General features: G+C 38.9%; 2 protein-coding genes and 1 pseudogene across 4 annotated transcripts; 2 read left to right on the top strand and 1 right to left on the bottom strand.

The window, feature by feature from the left end:
* Positions 1–929, top strand: LOC126624425 (peroxidase 7-like; annotated as a pseudogene).
* A 613-nt stretch (positions 930–1,542) lies between these two features.
* On the top strand, positions 1,543–4,184 carry LOC126621767 (metacaspase-4-like). Its single transcript, XM_050290346.1, has 2 exons — positions 1,543–2,017; positions 2,976–4,184. Exons 1-2 carry the CDS (start codon positions 1,672–1,674, stop codon positions 3,902–3,904), a joined length of 1,275 nt encoding a protein of 424 aa, XP_050146303.1. The 5' UTR covers positions 1,543–1,671; the 3' UTR covers positions 3,905–4,184.
* A 72-nt stretch (positions 4,185–4,256) lies between these two features.
* LOC126621765 (protein FORGETTER 1-like) lies at positions 4,257–18,390 on the bottom strand. Of its 3 annotated transcripts, none has more exons than XM_050290343.1 (32): positions 17,738–18,390; positions 15,905–15,970; positions 15,550–15,723; positions 15,339–15,469; positions 14,337–14,413; positions 13,374–13,555; positions 13,169–13,246; positions 12,712–12,844; positions 12,548–12,608; positions 12,334–12,415; positions 12,079–12,207; positions 11,808–11,951; positions 11,628–11,727; positions 11,431–11,559; positions 11,004–11,074; positions 10,375–10,547; positions 10,150–10,243; positions 8,435–8,532; positions 8,223–8,358; positions 7,991–8,097; positions 7,427–7,522; positions 7,209–7,296; positions 6,999–7,110; positions 6,733–6,844; positions 6,522–6,645; positions 6,365–6,442; positions 6,161–6,279; positions 5,919–5,972; positions 5,729–5,831; positions 5,175–5,303; positions 4,886–4,997; positions 4,257–4,670 (listed from the first exon to the last, which is right to left on the bottom strand). In XM_050290343.1, exons 1-32 carry the CDS (start codon positions 18,194–18,196, stop codon positions 4,639–4,641), a joined length of 3,783 nt encoding a protein of 1,260 aa, XP_050146300.1. In that variant the 5' UTR covers positions 18,197–18,390; the 3' UTR covers positions 4,257–4,638. The 3 variants fall into 3 exon arrangements, with proteins under 3 accessions (XP_050146300.1, XP_050146301.1, XP_050146302.1); XM_050290344.1 differs by having other exon boundaries at positions 11,431–11,550; XM_050290345.1 differs by having other exon boundaries at positions 11,431–11,544.
* Between the last annotated feature and the right edge of the window lie 1,492 nt (positions 18,391–19,882).

Below are 19,882 nucleotides of genomic sequence, written 5' to 3'. Positions count from 1 at the left end.
CTAAGCATACACAATAGTACCAACTACCAAAAACAAGTTTTCTTAAACATGAAGTTGTGTATTTCTACACTGTCTGTTGTTCTTGTTCTGTTGGAGCTGTTCTTGATCGATGTTGTATTGGCGACTAAGTTACCTTTAACGGCAACTCTCAACGTAAAAAAGCTTCGGGCAAAAGCTGTTCGTGCCGAAGATCTTTCGTCTTTTGATCACTATGTTAAAACATGTCCACAAGCTAAGGGAATCATTCAGCAGAAAGTCAGAGATTGGATTCAGAAGGATTTCACTTTGGCTGCTAGCATTATTCTCTTGCACTTCCACGACTGCGTTGTGAGAGTAAGCATGCATTCGCATTAACTTTACTTACGGTTAATAGAACAAAGGCTTAGCATATCAGTAAATGACATGCATCATATGATCATAATGAACATTGCATCGCAGGGCTGCGATGCATCGATTCTTCTTAACCATCGAGACAGCGAGAGGAGGGCATTTGCTAGCAGGACACTCTGAGGTTTTGAAGTAATCGACGATATCAAGGCTGAGATTGAGAGGCAGTGTCCTAAAACAGTCTCATGTGCTGACATTCTCACCGCTGCAACTAGAGATGCCACAATCATAGCTGGAGGTCCATTTTGGGAAGTCCCCTTTGGGCGCAAAGATGGTAAAATTTCAATCCTCAAGGAAGCTGACAGTGTTCCTCAGGGATACGAGAACATCACTCAATTGTTCGATTTTTTCCAAGCGCGCGGCTTGAACATGCTTGATTTGGTCACCCTCTCCGGGGCACACACCATTGGCAGAAGTTCTTGCTACGCCTTCAAGCACAGGCTCTCTAATTTTCCATTTTACCGGTTTGAGAATCTAATTGCATTTTAATAAGTTTGAGCTTGGATTTGTGTTTCTGATGATTATCTTGTATTATGATAAATTTACAATATATTTATATAAGTTATGATTAAAGGGTAGAAATTTTATCAAGATATCCTACTTTTAATTTGTGCTAATATGGAAATATATTGTGCCAACATGGCAAAACTTATCACACATAAAATGGTAATGCAATTAAAATCAATACGTGAAGCTGATAATTCTTTGACTCGAAGTTTGAAAGAACGTATGTCATTTGACTATGATTATAAATACGTTGAAATACTTTTAACTTTTTTAGACTCTACTGAAAATTAATCTTACTTTTCGAAGTGTGAGATATCTCAAACTTGGAAAGTATAAAAAATCAATACATGGAGAAGAGATCCTCTTCAGATCTCTTCCACCAATGTCACCAGATCAATTGATCCAAGCCTTTCAAAGTTCATCCAACGGTAAAAAATTATTACAACTTTAAAGAATCAGAAAAGATGGACCGTTGGATGGAACTTAAAAAATTCAAATCACTTGATTCGATGATCTTGGTGGAAGAGATCGAAGATGATCTCTTCTCCAATACGTGCATCCAAGTCATCATCACTTTCTTCTTTGCCGACGCCCACCCAAAACCCAATTAAAAAAAAAAATTAAACTAAGATTTGTATTATCAAAATGTTATTTTAATTCCAAAAAGAACTTTTTTTAAGTCAATTATTGTCGGAAGCCAATCCCAACAATCAGTCCAAGAACCAATCAACAAAAAGCAAGAAAACAGAGAGTGAGAGTGATCGGAATTCGGAGAAAATGGCGAGGAAGGCGGTGCTGATAGGATGCAACTACGCAGGAACGAAGGCGGAGCTCAAAGGCTGCATAAACGACGTCAAGCGAATGTACAGCTGCCTCGTCGACCGCTACGGCTTCTCCGAGGACGACATCCAAGTCCTGATCGACACCGACGACTCCTACACTCAGCCCACCGGAAAAAACATACGCCGGGCCATCACCAACCTCATCCGATCCGCCGACTCCGGCGACGTCCTCTTTGTCCACTACAGCGGTCATGGGACCCGCCTTCCCGCCGAGACCGGCGATGATGATGATACGGGATATGATGAGTGCATCGTCCCCACTGACATGAACCTCATCACTGGTTTGACTCCGTTTCTCTTATCTTTTCTGCGCAATTTTGATTATTGTTGTCACGATTGCTTTGATCTGTTTGGAAAATTGACTGAAATGATCGTTTTACGAATTTCAATTGCTGAACTGATGAAAATTAAAGATCGACGACATATTGATCAAATATTGACGGACATATTAATCAAGCATTGACGATATATCCATCAAATGCTCAAAAGGATTTGTAAATTGATCATTTCAGCCAATTTCCTTTGTTTTAATCTCTGGTGCAAAATCGGTGGATTATAAATAGAATTTGATCATATTTTAGAAAAAGTTGAGATCTTGCTTGATGATCCAAAAAAAATTGGATCAAGTGAATCCCTTTGGTTGGAATTCTGGATTTAGTCTTTTGGTTCTTGATCCGCTTTTCTGCTTTTACATTGCGTGTAAGCATAAAGTTAAGTCATTTCTATCTAGTGTTCTTTCTAATATAAATATGGGGAAAGGGATCCGGATCCCTTCCTCCTAATCCATCAAATTTGGAATCCGTGCTGTAAAAATTTGATCAAACAGCTGAAGTTATTATAACTTTTAAAGTGGGCTCCTAGTCGTTGGATCAAATTTCAATGGTATAGATTCCTTAATTTTGTGGATTAGGAGGAAAGGGATCAGGAGAGGATCCCTTTCCTAAATATGGAATGCTGAACACCGAAAATATAGGAGTAGATTCTCTCCCCTCCTATTCTCCTCGCCCTCTCTCTCCTCCTCTCACACTTTCCTCTTTTGTCTTTCTCTCTCTTTAAAGATGTTGACGTGGGGAGGGAAGGGGAGGGAGATTAGGAGGGGAGAGAATCTTACTCCGTAAATATAAGCGTAGTGTTGTGTTTCAAAAATGTGTTAATATGATATGGTCATATTTGTATAAGATTGCTTGCTTTGTTGTCGGGTTGATATTACAACTGTTTTTGGATGGTACTTGTCAACAGATGATGACTTCAGGGGGTTTGTAGACCAGCTGCCAGCAGGTTGCAGGCTGACAATTGTATCAGATTCGTGCCACAGCGGTGGGCTCATTGATGAAGCGATAGAACAGATAGGAGAGAGCACCAAGGGGCAAGAGCGCGAGCGCGAGTCCGGCTCCGGCAGTGGCAGTTTTGGTGGATTCAAGAACTTTCTCAAGGACAGGGCGGGAGATGCACTGGAGTCTCGTGGGATCCGAATGCCATCTGCATTCCGCCGCGGTCGACATAATGAAGAAGAAGAAGAAGAAGAAGAAGAGACGGAATACAGAGAGATCGAAACTGAAGATGGGGACAGGGTCTATGTCAAAGGCAAGTCTCTACCACTCTCTACTCTCATAGAGATACTCAAGGAGAAAACAGGTAAGGACGACATTGATGTTGGGCAGCTGAGGCCGACACTTTTCGATGTTTTCGGAGAGGATGCCAGCCCTAAGGTGAAGAAGTTCATGAAGGTGATCATAAATAAACTCCAAAGCCAGGAGGGCGGAGGCAGTGGGTTATTGGGGAAGATTGGAAGCTTGGCTCAAGGGTTTCTTGAACAAAAGCTTCAAGACAACGATGAGTACGCAAAGCCTGCTTTAGAGACGGAAGTGGGCAGCAAGGAAGAGGTTTATGCCGGAGCAAATCATCGCGGCTTTCCTGATGGCGGGATTCTCATAAGCGGTTGCCAGACAGACCAAACGTCTGCAGATGCCACTCCTCCAGGAAATGCAGCTGAATCTTATGGAGCTCTTAGTAATGCAATTCAGAAGATACTCTCAGAGCAAGACGGTGAAATTTCGAACCAAGAGCTTGTTCTTAAGGCGAGGGAGACTCTCAAGAGACAGGGTTTCACTCAGCGACCTGGCCTCTATTGCCATGACCATCACGTCGATGCTCCTTTCGTTTGCTGATCTGAAAGTATATATATATGAGAGTGAGGTACTTTGTGCTGTGCAATATATATAGCTATTGTGATAAATAACTATGAGTGGGTTACTTTGTGCTGTGCTTGTGGAGAAGACTTGCGTAGAATTGTGGTTCACCGCTACGTAGCATCTCAGTCTAATATTTGCATTGCCGCCACATGGAGAAAAACCTGTACCTAGCAATGCATTATAAATTGGGATGCCAGTCTGATATTTTCGCTGGTTTTATTGGATATTCCATCTTATCCATTTGATTTTTAATGAATTTGTTCTGTATTTTTTTTCTTTTTTGACAGTATTTTTCTATTTCATCTAAGCAATATTTGCATGTCATAAATTGTATTGAACAAAAAGGGGAATTTCTATTTCCTCTACCATTTGAATAACTGTATGGTAGTGATACAAATTGATTCTGGCAAAACTAATGACCAAAGACGGCCTACTACTCTAACCTCCAATGCCGTAAAACGTCATCGGCGATATACAAAATAAATAAGGCAAAAAAAAACAAAAGGAGCAATGGAGGTTGAGGAACAAATACAATCAAAATCAACGACTGCACGGTTCCGTTACAGTGTGCAGAAAAATTATCTTCGTTTTTCTCTTACTTGGGTATTTGGCTTCTGCCTTCGTTCTGGAACTATTCCTGTGCTTCCAAGATTATCACGGCATAGAGGAGCAACTCCGCAAAATTTACAACCAGACTCTACCGCGTCATCTCAATCGTCGATTTCTTGAACCCATGCAAAATCTGTAACATCATCAGAGCAGCCTCTGTCAAATGAACTTCTAAGGGGAACGAATGAGTTCATATCGTTAGTCATTGACGAGTTTTACTTGCATAAGAAATTATCTTAGTAAATGCTCATCGTTAAAACAGTTTGAATTGGAGTGTCCTGGAAATTTCTTACTGGTCAAGGGCACTGAGCAGAGGAAAAAAGAAATTAACAAGAGAAATGGAGAGACCTTGAAGTACGGATTCCACTGCCGCATTTGGGACAGATAGACCAACGATTCTGCGGTTATCCGTCGTGGTTTCTATACGCACAACACGTAGCCGCTTGTGGCTTTGCCGTTGCTGGAGAAATTGTCATAGGAGTTATCACTGGTTAGAAATGCTTATTTGTACTTTCACTAAATATAAGTTACTCGGGAAAAATTAAGTGCAACTTGTAAGAGAGGCAATCTGTACTTTATTCAATTTACGTCACTGAGATCACCGAGTCACATTAACTAGCAGATCAAAACAAGTTACCTGCTTCGAAAGAGCCTTCTCAATAGTGCCCCAGACAGGAAGAATGAGGCCACCTAATACATTTACTTCCTGCAGTCTTCTGCCAACAGTACAGAAGTTGCCAAGCTTACAATTGCGTCCATGCATGCACTGCAAAGTAAAGGTGAAGTCACAAGATTATTACAATCAGCAAACGATAAGTATAAACAGCTAAGGAATTTTCAACTAATCGGTTTGGAATGTGAACTGCTAAATACACAACTAGCGGATATGTGTCGTTATCTGATACGGAAACAATATCCAAGTCTTCCAGAAAGAAATAACGAGTCAGATGTGCAGGTGTATGTTTAAAAAAGGTCAAGTTGAAGGTAAACATAATATACATGACGATTTGACAAAATCAGTGCCTTTTTTAACATTCTTGATTGATCAATAGTTGATTTGAAAACATACGAAATACAGATTTTCACCATCACGTTATAGATAACAGCAACAAAGTTATTTAATAACAGTACAGAACTATTTGCACCAAAATAATACAGCCATTTTGAATTAAGTTCATCAAGTATCTACACCTGTTTGGACGAAACTTCATATTCATCTTCCCAACCACCGCGAGCCTTCTCCACCGTTGAAGTTTTTCTGTATTTGCTTTTTAGCTCTGACAGAGGCATTTCTCTGGATAGGGGAAAAGTAGTATGTGAAAGTGAAATATATGTATTTTAGAACAAGATGAAGGAAGAACATAAAGCATAAATTTAGTACCTCACTGACTCTCCAACCGCAGGACGGACTATCTTATACAATCCAGAAGTAGAACTGAAACAGATTTAAGGTAAAACAATGAAACTAGAAAACGAAACAGCAAGAATCACTAATTGAAGTACAAGAACTATGAAGGGAAGGTACATTATAATAATGATGAAGAGAATCTCAAAAGGGAAAAAAGTAATAAAACATATATATATATATATTTCACTCAAGCAAATATGGGTTCAGATGCAGACCTCTCAAAGGCTAATATGACATGACGTCTCCCCAACCATTCCCTCCTAGATTCATAGAACCCATCATTGGCAGAACCAAGTCCATCCTTTTGTTTCTCTTCAACCATGGCACTAGCAGACTACCAAGGATAAACATAGTTTAGTATGGTGAATTGACATAGTGATAAGCCACCACTCAACTAGTCACTTGAAAAACAAAAGTACCTCCCACGTAACCCCACGATCCAGGGTAAATGTAAAAAGCACTGTTGACGCTCCAGACATTTGATCAACATAAACAGTCTGCATGAAATTGGAAGTCAATATAAATATAATATCTAAAGCAAACAAGCAACAATTAATTAATTAAGCAATGCTTGACCTTTGGAGTTCCTTGTAGCTCTATAACATTGGCTTTCATATCAACAATCCCAGAGTCAAGATTCCCTTCAATGCGTGCATTATGGACAATAAGATCCAAAATGCTAACGAAACACTCAAACAGCCTGTGTATTGCAATGATGTCAGCATATGAAACCCAGCTCTAACTGCTATAAGGAAACTATATTTTAATTGTAATGTCAATCACAGACCTATTCTGTATATCGGGCGGTACTCCTAAAATCCGATTGAGGAAACGTCCAACATCATGCATATCTGATTCAATTATACGGCCAGTGAGCCTGCCATGATCTTTCCCATGAGCTACATCATAAGAAGTAGAAGTCACCATCAAGAAAATAAAATATAGCTAAAAGCAAATTCTCTGCGACATTCTATCATGTAAAACAAAAAATTTAAATCAATTAACTGCACAAACAAAGTATAATACACGCCACAATAGCTCAAAAATTATTACCATCCCTAATTATTCCTACTAAAACAAGAGCAGCTTTAGCCCTCTCGATAAAATCTTGGATTGTTTCCGGTTTTTCTGATGAACATCCTGGCGGTACAACAGGCAGAGAATCCTGAAAATTGAATTCTAGTTATTTTCCATCACAATTTAATTTTGACTTATTAATAAATTATGGAGCGATATTATTTTTCAGAAGAAGTTCATACAAACCTGCTCCATGATTCCTCTATACATCAACATCAGGGCCTTCTTTCCATAAGCACTATCGTAGTTATAGGCACTCAATGATGGCCCTGCCCTGCAATACATCAGACCAAATAATGAGATAAGCAAATCACTCACAGGATGGAGAATAAAATTACAATACATATTCTTATACCACAATAGTAACAACTACCAAATGTACATATAGATGAAATTCAAGTAACCTGCGGTCACCCTGTGTTAGTGCTCCTAGAGATTCTAATCTCTTTGCTACAATGGATGCAAATCGACGCTCTCCACCAAGGTTAGTAAAGAGAAGCCTGCAAAAGAAATAATGGAGTAAACCACATCAACTTGAAAAAACAACTAACCATGCATGATCCTTGTATCCATAATAGCATGCGTTAAATAACTAATTAGTAATCATACAGATCAGAAAACGATAAATGAATAAATAGAAAATTTTATCGTGTAATCTTAATTTTATTGACTCCCAAGAGACAACTCATCTGGTCGTAAAACCACCCCTTGAGTTGGTTTGACCATAGATTCAACCAAAACCACTCATACATCAGCTTTGGTTTCACTAAGTAAGGATATTTGGTTTCACTAAAAAACTAATGAAGGATATCTGGATCTGATACACCAAAGTGTACTGGCACAGTGGACAAGCCCTTGCTTCTAAAAGTAAGAAGAAACAAGTCAAGACTAATATAGCTACCAGCCTACCAGCATAACACCGGTGACCCAAATAAAAGAAACAATGTATACATGTAGTGTCTATCTACCTGTATTCAGGAGCGGAGGCTTGATTTGACCGGTGAGTTCTTCCAAATTGTTGAATCGCACGATCAGCACTCCAAGGAAGTTCCAGAGTAAGATGCACCCTTCGTCTCTGTTGTTAAATTAGAATGCAAGGAATTAGAGAGAGAGAGAGACAGAGAGTGACAGAGAGAGACAGAGAGACAGACATAAGACAGCAACTGTTCAGAAGATAAGTTCTATAAAATATAGGCATACCTGATTTGTAGCTCTTCTATCTGCCTGCAAAGACACGCCAGCAGATCCAGCTTCAGAAATGATGGCAACCAACTTCTTGCCTTCCATGAAAAGCTGCTTCTCATGCATGTTTACCATTTCCATGGAAATTTCCTTCCTAAACCGATTTACAGTTTAGCCAGTTTAAACTTAGTTCAAATAAGTAAGAGAGTGAAAAAAATACCATAACTTACGTGTTCCGTGCCTGATAGGTAACACCTTTTCCACCAGATGCCCTCACAAGCATACCTCTCCTTCCAGTCATTTCTGCTACTTTATCAGGGCCTCCAAGCTGACACCCACGCCAAAAGAAAATTAAGAAAAAAAATTCTGCTTCACAAACATAAAAAGTTGCAGTATACTGTCGAGAGCTGTGGAATATGAACATTAGTTTAGAATCTGGAAAATAGCAGACGGTCTTGGCAAAGTGACTGTTAGATGGGATCAAGCAAGTGCTTTGTATACAGAACAAGACTGATTGTCAAGTAGAGACTGAAAATGGAAATAAAAAACAATGCAACCTTTGGATCAATGGCCTCTTTTGTCTACCATCTTTTTTTACTGGTACCTTTTACCCACCAATATTAAGTCTTTGAATTAAGGCAGGCCGGAATATTTTCATACGAAGTGTAAGAAACCGACATAGTATTGTTATAAACAATTAAATATGCAGAATGGGAATTAGCATTTCCTTTGGATCAGTATGACACAAGCAAACCAGCATGAATGGCAGGACCAGTACAATAAAAAAAGAATGGTGCAACTTGGTGTGAACAAAACCAAAAGTGTAACACCATTCAGGGGTTCTCTATTATGGAGCAAGTTTAAAAAAAGATCTAAAAGCACCATTAGTAATGGAATCATACAGGCCCTTAAGATTCGTCGTACCCAGTGCACAAGGCTCCCGCTTTACGCAGGGTCTGGGAGAGGTGAATGTCGGCTAGCCTTACCCCCATTTTATGGAGAGGCTGCTCCCAAATACAGGCCCTTAAGATTAAAAGGGATAAATTTATTATTTTTTCAAAGAGTCAGCTTATTCCAGTAGGACTTTGACTAAGCTCATGGATATTGTTTCACCTATCTATTTCCTACCATGGTCATCCAATTTTTGAGCCGTAACTAAACGGACTCGGAGGTTAGAAAAAATAAACCTATCAAAAGTTGAGAACTGGATTTAATTCTGAGTACCCTCTCCATTATGCCTACATAACTTGCGGCACTGTTATGAAGACTGAAGAGTAAGATATTCTTCATGTCTCAGTTGACAGAATCCTCGCCTTCTCTCTTTGTAGCGGCAAGAAATCTGTCCTGGAAAAGAGCGGAGGTGTTCTTTCCCTTTGGTACAAAGGAGAGCACAAGAGGTTTTTTTGGAAGGCCAAATTTGTTAGCAACTTCCAACGATTGGGAGTTGGACAAGATAGCTCATTTCTTTGATATCCTTTATGATGTCAATTCCTAGGAAACATTATGCCAGAGACATACTCCACAGATTTACAATTAGAGATGGTTGTGCTATAGATAAATTTATGACCAAAACTTTCCTTTCAACAAGTATGTTCAAACTTATGTATGAAAAATGCTTAATATAATATAGCATATACTGCACGTTATAAGAAAAGACTTGTTCAGTTTGGACTTTGGACCTAACTCTTAAGTATTTCAGAATCTAACACTTTCACAAAATGAGGATAAAATTAGACTACAGCATGGCATAACAGCCTACAATAACTAACAAATCATAGGCAAGCTTTTCCAGTTGGATTTTATGGAAAAAGAGGACAAGCATGGAGGTTCTACGAAGGTGGATCCAAAATTTAACAATGAACATGTGATTTAGTATTTTCAAAACTACATGGGAGAGAGAGAGAGAGAGAGAGAGAGAGAGAGAGAGAGAGAACATCGCCACTACCTGATCAATGATATCATCCAAAGGATTGTTCGGAAGATCCAAAGAACGAACTATCTCCAAAATGTTTAACTTACGAGCCAAAGCTTCTTCATACCTAAAAGGTTATGAAAATTGCATTGATGTGGTTAAAAAATTACAATAAGACAGTGCATATCAACATGTCATGAAAAAATAAGTTATTAAACATGAAACTCTTGTGAGGAAAAAGAATCAAATTAAACTAACATCTTCGTAAGTACAGCTATATATTCTTGTCTTCTTTTCAAAAATTCCTCTGTTTTTTCCTTGCATGAATGACATGACCAATCTACTGATACTTCATCTGTCACAGGTGGGATAAGACATGCAGCATGGACCAGTTGGCCACAACAGGAACAATGAAGCAGTTTCTTTCTTTCCTGCAGCAAGTATCTAATGGATAAGTAACATATTGCAAAAGCAACCATCTTAACATGCCAAATGGAATATATGGCTGGAAAAGGGAAAAAATCCAAAGCTTTGTGGGGTTGCCTGGTATCGGCAATTTTCTGGAATATATGGCTGGAACGCAACAAAAGGATTTTTGAAGACTATACTGGAGTGGGGGCAGAAGTACTTTGGGGGAGAGTTAAATATTGGGCATCTTTTTGGGCTTCGGTTACTAAAGAGTTTAATAATTGCTCTCTATCTCAAATACTGTGGGATTTGTTAGCAGCAGTTAAGTGAGCTTGGTCTAGAATTGGCTACTGTAGCCAATTCCTATTAGGATTTTCCTTTCTAATTTGTTGGTGGACTTCTTATCCACTTCTGTGTTTTTCTCTATTCTTTAATAAAATTGTTTCTTCTCAAAAAAAAAACATGCCAAATGGAATTACCTCCTCAGATTGGCAAATTTCACATATTTGAAACTCGTCGTCAGATTCAGTAGATTCCTGAGCAGAATCAGCTGCATTAATCAAACGATGCTTGAGAACAAGAAAAGGTACCAAAGTAGTTGCATCATTTCTCAACTACATAAAATACAACCGGTTGTAATTGATGTGCCCTAAAAGGAAAAAGATGTTGAATAAACATATATGAACAAGTTAAGCTGAAAACTTGGGTAGGTGCACTCTGCAAACAGGCCAAAAGTGATGCACCAATAAGAACCATAGCAATATCTCCTTCAAGGTGACTGAGAATCCAAACAAAACATGCTTGTGGCTTATTGTGAAGAACAAGTAGTTACCAAAAACAAATAATATTAAGGGCCCAAATACAAGCGTTAGAGTCTTGGAGATAAGCCAGTTTCTAGAAACTCACTTTCAGAATCTTCATCACTTGCAGGTTTCCATTTTGCAACTTTCCTCACTCTCCCTTTCATTGATACACCAGGAGTTGCTGAGTGCCTCTTCCGCTGCAGCTCCTTCACATTATCTTCTCCTAATATAACTTTAGAAAGTAAATTGGTAGTGACATTAAAATAAATGATTGCAAATAATAGTAAATCACATACATACCTTCGAGAGGTTCAGGCTTTTCAGGCAAAGGATAATTTTCCTCAACAAATTTCAGTAAAAGTTCTCGAGGTCCGGAAATAAAATCATCAAGTTCAAGACCCTGCTTAAGCATGGAAACACAAAATAAATAAAGACGTACAAATCAAAAACCAAGTCCAAAAGAAATAACAATTGGCTCACATATTTGGTCACAGCTTCCTCAGTTCGCGCCTCTCCAGTACTCTGAAGGCCAATAACCACACACTTGCCATCCATCAATGCTTGCTTAGCCAGTCTTACAGCAGCCGGCACCTTAGCTGACATGCACATATGTCTAAAGAAACGCTGCAAGATATGCACAAAACCAAGGACAACAAAAAAGTTATTAAAAAAAAATTTGAAAACGTATTTGAAAAGTTTAGAAAACTGTAAAATTTTAAAAGAAACATCCAGAACAGAGACTATTGAATACCTGATGGCTAGCCCAATATAATCGCCACACTTGACTAGAAATTGGCTTTTCATTAGTGAGAAATTGAGATGCTGTTAGTATATCCTGTCGCAGCTCTGTCCAAAATTCTGCTGCTTTTTTGTACATGTCCTAAAAAGACAACAAAGTAACATAAAAGAATAAAAATCTTTGCTTATAATTAAAAAATCAAGTAATCAAAGATAAAAATATGCCCCTCAACATCAGAGTTACAAATAAGAGATGAGTATGTTAAACCATCATTTCAGCTTCTAGCGGTGCTTCAACAACTTCAAACTCTACCCCATTGTAGCTAAGAGTTCGACATACATACATCCCCCTGAAATATCAAAACACACACATTTTTAGATCATAAATGATGGCATTTTGACATGGGCGTCAAGGACTTGCATATCAGTTATTATATGCTCCTAATTTAAACTTTACACGTAATTATTCTCAGCCTTGTTACCTTGCTTTCATATCCATGGCAACAAGTTCCAGTGCTCCAACACCTCCCTTCTCAATAGCACCTACACACATTGTGCTGTTAGAAAAAATATTCTACTTTCTGTAAGAGAGTAAAAGTTTATAAATATGACAAACAAATGTATAGGTATTCTGTGAAAAACCCACCTAGAAATTCACGGAAATCAGCAAAAGATGTTCCAGGCCCCCAAAGACCAAGCCGTACCATGTAACCCAAATTTCGTGGTTCAGATGCACCAGTTGCTGAGCAATAAATAACACGAGCTTCAGGAAGCTTAGCCTGTGACAAAAGAAAGAAAAACATTATGAGTTAATACACTCACTTAATAGTTAATACTATTCTGGCCCTTTTACTGCAAAAATTTATTTAGTATTGTACAGAAGAACCATCGCTATTGCAGTCAGGCATAATTGCATAATGTGTCAGAAGAGGAGTTGTATCAGACTTTATAAAGTAAAATACAAAATGGGGACTCTGCAAAGTCAAATATCTTAAATATGCCTATTATTTATTAAATTACCCAAAACTGAAATTACTGATCTAAACCTTGAATAAATAAACAATAGGCAATATTTGTGCTTTCAAAATTCTGATAGGGCAAACCTGAATTTCAAGAACTGCTTCACCAGTACGTGTTGGCTGACTTCCAGATTCAGGCACCAGATTTTTGGCCTTGTGGCACTACAATGAAGCCATTGACCTTTAGAATGAAAAGCAGAACATATTGGCACCATGGAATATTTCATTCCATCAATTAAAGCATAGGTTAAAAGTCATTGGAAAAACATTTAAAACAAAAATATACTACCTCATCAAATATGATGAGACCATTAAATCCTGGTCCACACCACTGCACAAGCTGCCCCATACGTGAACGACCTTTCTCAGAGGATGCAATGAGGCTGCTGTATGTCAGAAAAATAACGCCCTCCTTGACGCCAACAGACTTTGAATCAAGTTTGGAATAAGGCAGCTTGTTCAAGGCATGTACTGCAATCAAGATTATATCAATTGTGATATTGTTCAGAAGCATAGAACCTCTCATGATGGAAGAAAGGCTTAATTCCAATTGGAGATTTATGAAATTCAAAAAACCAGTAACCTGTAGCTAAATCTAATCAGAGTCCTGATGCCCTACCCTATCTGAAAATTTAATCTTTTTTGAACTCTCATCCTTTTTTATGATTGGCACATGATGTCATCTCATGCCACAACCTTTTACCAAACAATGTAATATAATAAGTACAACCAAATGCAAGCCTAATCACTGAGTTTCCAATTATAAGTGAAGAAAAGGTAACAATCCTTCAATTTTTGAATAAAAGCAATCAGATATTCTTTTCTAGAATAAGGAAATCCATGACTTAAAGCACAGTTTCAGTAGGATTCTACAGAATCACTATCACCAATTACTTGCCAGTTGCCAGTACAACTTTGGCCAACTGCATCAGTACCATCTTTCCCTAGCAGTTCTAAACTTCTTTCCACTATTAAACCATCCTCACAGAATTTTCAAATGTCAATAAGCTTGAATCAAATTATAACACCACAAAACAAAATCATTAACCACAGCAACACACTGGGCAGAAACTTCATGTACTACACAGATGAGGAAGAAATTTATATATGCAATTTTATATAAATGATTTTCACAATTCGTCCCAGTATACAAAATTGTACTTCTAAATACAAAAACAGAATTAGACCAAGCATGTTTAGAAAAGCACACACATAAACACAAACAAGAAAACACTAGACCAAGCATATTTACCTTCAATGCAAGTTGCACATACATCATCTAAGTCTCTTCTTGCATCAAACTTCAAGTCTGAACCAACAGAAACCCACCTGTTTTAGAATCAACGCAGAGAGGATAAAAGCATTAAACAAAGAGTTGAAAAGCATAGTTCCGGCCTAGGAACACATTCAGTATTGTAATTCCAACCAACAAAACAAAAGGCAGTTACGGATTGCTTTTAAAACAATATCAAAGTAAAGAAAAATACTGAAACTCCCACGAGTGAGATTCTCTGATAAAGAAACCCACGTAGTTGAAATTTCTCTCCAGTCCACAGAGCAAAACTTTGTATGAACAGGCCATGTTTTAAGTGTGGCACTTTTTGTTGTTACTGAACAGACAGTACCTAATATGATATTTTTTTGTCAACATTGAGTATTCAGTGTTTCAAAAAAGGAGCCTTGAGGCGCACCTAGGCGGCCTTCGAGGCAGGGCGGTGAGGAATACGCCTCTGCCCAGCGGGAGTAGGCTTAAACTCGCCTAGGCATGGTCGAGGCATGCCTAGGAGCCTGAGGCATCAGCTGGGGTTTTTATTTTTATTTTTAACGTTAGGGTTTCTCACCCACAGTGAAGAAATTTTATATTTGATTGTTGATTATTCTTCTATAATGTTTGATTTCGACTCTATTGTTGATATATATATATATATATTAATAATTTTAAGTTATCCATGAAATGCCATGAAATGCCTTGGCTTCGCCTTCTCCTTTTAAAACATTGTGTGTACTTACTTCTGCTGCTAGTGTTTTAACTTCCCACATGTACCATGTATTAAAAAGACACTTCTATAAGTGATTCTCATATGTAACTGGCTATAGGTAATTGACTGACAGTAACAGTTACAATTATAACTAGCAATAACTCCAATTGATGGGAGTTTTCCATATCATCCTTTTTGGTCCATGGGGGCACCCTTTTATCCTTTTATGCAAATGACTCTTAAAAGCCGCCCACAAACTGCAACCAAAAACTTACACTGCTTTCTTCATCCCACGGTGCCAATTCTCCCATATTAACCCTGCTATTGTTCGACCTTTCCCCACACCAGCTCCATCCCCGACAAAGAATCCCGCCCTCTCACCACTTGGAAGATGTTGCAGGTGTCTCTGTCAAGGAAGCAAACGCAACTTTACAAAGGAGCAGACAATTAACAAGTAATAAAGAGTGGCAAGAACAGGACGGCAACCTGACAAGCATAGACCAATGTTTCAATCTGTAAACATGACAAAGCCTTTTTATTTTCCAAATCATCCTTGATTTTCAGATCATAAGTGGGCTCAGGTGGCTGCACAGCAGACAAGGACGATGTTTCCACAACAGGATCTGGATGAGGTGGGCCAATGGATAGTTTTGGAGGGCGCTACACAAAAGCAACATAAAATGTATCTCAGATGCCGGTTCCAGTGGTTTAAATAACAAGTAAAGACACTGACATTGTCAAAGAGAAAGAAAACTCCAAAATAGAACTTGTAACCATGAAGCCTTAGCAGTTATGAACGTAAATTACATAGTACTTGTAGAAGAAAAACAAAAAAACTCACATAGTCCGTAAATGTTTCTCCTGCCATGCCACCTTCATCCTCTTCTCGCTCCACTTCAATGGCAACCTGACATGTCAGAAGCAGCAGTAAAAGCATCAGCCTATGTGTATCTGGCAATAGCATTTCCAAAGATAACGTTCTACAAGAATGCCCAATTTTTACTGTCGTAGAATATCCAAAGCCACCACCAAGCATGAATTTGCTTTGCAGACTTAATATACATGCACCTCACTGACAGAAAATTTCATAAATGGACACCAAGTAGTGCAGCATCATAATGCTACAGTCGTGATCCTATATAAATCATAATTGGTCCAAAAGATATGCAGCTTTTGGTGTACTTTACTGGATAACTTTAATAGAATTCAAAGATTTAATATTTGAGTCCCTAGGCTTTGCAAGTTTTGTTTTATTTTTTAACAAACGATATTATCTACACTAAGGTGGTGGGGGAGTGGGCTAAGGAGTGGTTTGGGAGTGAGGTGCTTAAAAAAAAAAAGCACCCATGAAAAAAAGCTGTGAGAGTTTTAGGTGTTTGGTAAACTGAAAAAAAAGGGCTTATTTTGGAAGCTGCTGTGAGAATAAGCTGAAATCAAAGGAAAAAGCTGAAGCTGCTATTTGTAGCTTTGGAAAACTGGCTTTTTTTCAAAGCACACGGAGCTATAGTGCTCCTTTAATGAAAAGACCCACTATCTGCTTTTTTTTCCAAAAACACTTTTACAAAAAAAGTTTACCAAACACTCTGCTGATTTATTTCACAGCCGCTTATTCTCACAGCACAGCCGCTTAGACCTAGTTTGGGAGTGAGGTGCTTAAAAAAAAAGCACCCATGAAAAAAAGCTGTGAGGGTTTTAGGTGTTTGGTAAACTGAAAAAAAAGGGCTTATTTTGGAAGCTGCTGTGAGAATAAGCTGAAATCAAAGGAAAAAGCTGAAGCTGCTATTTGTAGCTTTGGAAAACTGGCTTTTTTTCAAAGCACACGAAGCTACAGTGCTTCTTTAATGAAAAGACCCACTATTAGACTGCTTTTTTTTTCAAAAGCACTTTTACAAAAAAGTTTACTAAACACTCTGCTGATTTATTTCACAGCCGCTTATTCTCACAGCACAACCGCTTATTCTCACAGCAGCTTTTTTTCAAAGCACAGCAATACCAAACCAGCCCTAAGCCTCACAATGGGCTACCAGTAATGTGATTTAAATTCGCCTTCGGCAAAAATAAAACCTAAGACCTCTCCCTTAACATTGAAGAGGAATACCAGTACTAAGTGGCTTTGCAAGTTTGAATGCTGCAGTTTCTGACCTGAAATAGTATTCTTTAATTTAAGTGACCTGGTAGAAGTTTATCCCCCCTATCCCACCCAATAAATTTCCATTTTGTGCAATTAAATTACTTTAAACTCCAACGGTAACCAAACATGCAGGAAAGGTGGAGGTTTTGAGCACATACGTGGACAGTTAACTATTGTTAGTGATCCATCAGCCAGTCACTTCGAAACCGGAATCAAAGAACACTGTCCCCAAATACAAGTCCCCTAGTTGAAACCTCCAATAAATACTAGCTAGAAACCGAAATCATCATCGAGGGAAGTAATGGAAGCACACAAAAGTAAAAGTTTCTAACATACATTGGTCGGAGTCTCTCGCAAAAATAATTCACAGTATTCGCTCCTACGTCCTAAACCTTTTACTTGTTATAACACTATCAAGAAACCATATCTGTAAGGGAGTATGGTAACAAAGCAAAGTATTTCTAGCACTCATAGTATTAGCATTAACACGTTTCAAATTCATACTTCCACATTCCCGAAAACTCTCAGCAACCAAACAATTACCTCATTGACCTCCTCGGGCGGAGGCGGCAGGGGCAGACGGGGAGGGAAGAACTGCTGGAGCTTTGACACATCGACGGCGAGGTCAACTTGGCACTGAGGGCACCGGAACCTCGCGAGGCCATGAGGCACGTTGAGGATGGCCTTGCAGTTGGCGCAGGGGATCTGGATCTTCGAGGGATCAACGCCGTGAGGCGCAACATGGGGCGGTGGAGGCGGCAGTGGAGGCGGAGTACGGGCCTTGTTGGGCCCAGGGTGGGCTTGGGCATGGGCCTGGGCTCGGGTCATGAGCTCGGGCGGCAGCATCTGGGGCAATTGGCAGTCGTCGCAGGCGAATTCGGTGACCCCCGCGTCCAAAGTCAGGATCTTGGCGCAGCCGGCGCAGCGGACCTGCACTCCGCCTGGGGTTCCGGCGGTCTGCGATTGCAGTGGGACTGGCGGAGGTTGATGCTGCTGCATCATGGTGGATCAGTATCTCCGCCCTCCTCCTCCTCCTCCTCCTCCCTTTGCTCTCAAACGGCTCAATTGTTCAGGAAATGGTTTGGATTGGATTGAGAGAGAAGGAGGTTAAGGCGCGAAGAGAGGGTTTGGGAGTTTCGGGGTTTCCCACTTTCTTTCTGTGTCTGCGTTTTTTGCCTCGGTGGACCGTGTAAATTATGGAGACCAAAGTGACGATTGAGATTTCGTTCTATCTCGCACTTGTCTCAGCCTGGCACGTGCACTAGCACGTGACCTTCCCATTTTCATTTCTTTTTCACCAAGCACGTCAATAACTTGTAACTCGAGCGGTTAAAAACTTTTATTCTAAACTCAGATTGAACAAATTTGGACAAAGAAGAAACAAAACAACTTATTACTACGATAAACTATTGTTGAAAAAAACGTTACTAGTTACTTTCCACATCCACAAACTCCATTAATTTTGACATCTAAGTGCCACTTAGTATTACAATCTAGTAGTATTCATCTTCATTTGTAAGTGAAAAGTTTTAGGTTTAATTATCGTCAAGGCGAATTTGACCTACATTATTGTTGGTTCATTATGAGGCTTAGTCTACTTTCACATCCATTTAATGTAACTAATATCGTTTGTTAAAAAAAAATGTAACAATGCAAACAGAAAAGTATTCCCAAAGCATCTCCATGTGATGGTTATATTTTTGTATCTTGTATGATTTTGATGAGAGAAATATCATAGTCATAGTGTCTGTAATGCATCCTAGGTTTTAGAGATTTGATTGGACATTTTTCAATGTGGACTTTCATGGTTAATGAATGAGATAACAGGACTCATTGCGTATTTAGTAATTTTTTTACTGTTGCTAGACCCATCGCTCTACTCTTATTTTTCACTCACGTTATACTCACCTCACATATAATGTTAAAACATAAAAATATTGTTTTTCCACCCACAATATTACTAAAATTTTAGGTGGCTAATCTAACATCTAATCTAACAAAATCTATTGTTAAAAATAAAAATAAAAAAATAAAATAAAATAAAATAAAAAAACTAACCAACCCACAACACCCCCTCCCTTATCCCAAAAATCATAGTCCTAGGACCACCTTTTAAAATCCTAGACCCTCTCCAACCTACATCCCACCCAGAAACCCAGTAGCAAAACCACATCCCTAAGAGGCTAAGACCACCGGATGCAGACCTAAACGGCGCATATTTACGAGGAAAATAGAGACTGGGAGAGAGAAAAAGAGAAAAGAGAGGAGATTAAGAGAGGGAGAAAGAGGAGGCGATGAAGAGGGGGAGAGAAATGAAGCAATGAGTTTTCATGTCATCAATTTGGCTCTGCCATGAGGGATGCATATGGGTGGACTTCTCGTTGTGCGATGGGGTTTTTGTTATTGGTTTTTCCTTTTTATGTTTGATATTCTAGTTTTCTTAAATATATGACTCGCAAAATATAATTGGTTAATATATACCTTTTAACAAAATATATTGTTTGACAAAAAAAAAAAAACCAAACCTACCCCAACACCCCCTCCCTTATCCCAAAAATCATAGTCCTAGGACCACCTTCTAAAATCCTAGACCCTCTCTAACCTACATCCCACCCAGAAACCCAGTAGCAGAACCACAACCCTAAGAGGCTAAGACCACCGGATGCAGACCTAAACGACGCATATTTA

Source organism: Malus sylvestris, chromosome 5, assembly GCF_916048215.2.
Source record: "Malus sylvestris chromosome 5, drMalSylv7.2, whole genome shotgun sequence".
NCBI classification, from domain to species: domain Eukaryota; kingdom Viridiplantae; phylum Streptophyta; class Magnoliopsida; order Rosales; family Rosaceae; genus Malus; species Malus sylvestris.
The sequence above is the reverse complement of the archived record's forward strand: the minus strand, read 5'-3'. Positions and strand labels throughout refer to the sequence as shown.

Excerpts from the sequence above, each read along its gene's own strand:
- LOC126621767 (XM_050290346.1), top strand. The coding sequence starts at position 1,672 with ATGGCGAGGAAGGCGGTGCTGATAGGATGCAACTACGCAGGAACGAAG. Across the intron at positions 2,018-2,975 it reads TGACATGAACCTCATCACTG|ATGATGACTTCAGGGGGTTT; the intron begins GTTTGACTCCGT and ends ACTTGTCAACAG.
- LOC126621765 (XM_050290343.1), bottom strand. The coding sequence starts at position 18,196 with ATGATGCAGCAGCATCAACCTCCGCCAGTCCCACTGCAATCGCAGACC. Across the intron at positions 15,724-15,904 it reads GAGAAACATTTACGGACTAT|CGCCCTCCAAAACTATCCAT; the intron begins GTGAGTTTTTTT and ends GCTTTTGTGTAG. Across the intron at positions 6,646-6,732 it reads CCGCCCGATATACAGAATAG|GCTGTTTGAGTGTTTCGTTA; the intron begins GTCTGTGATTGA and ends TGCAATACACAG.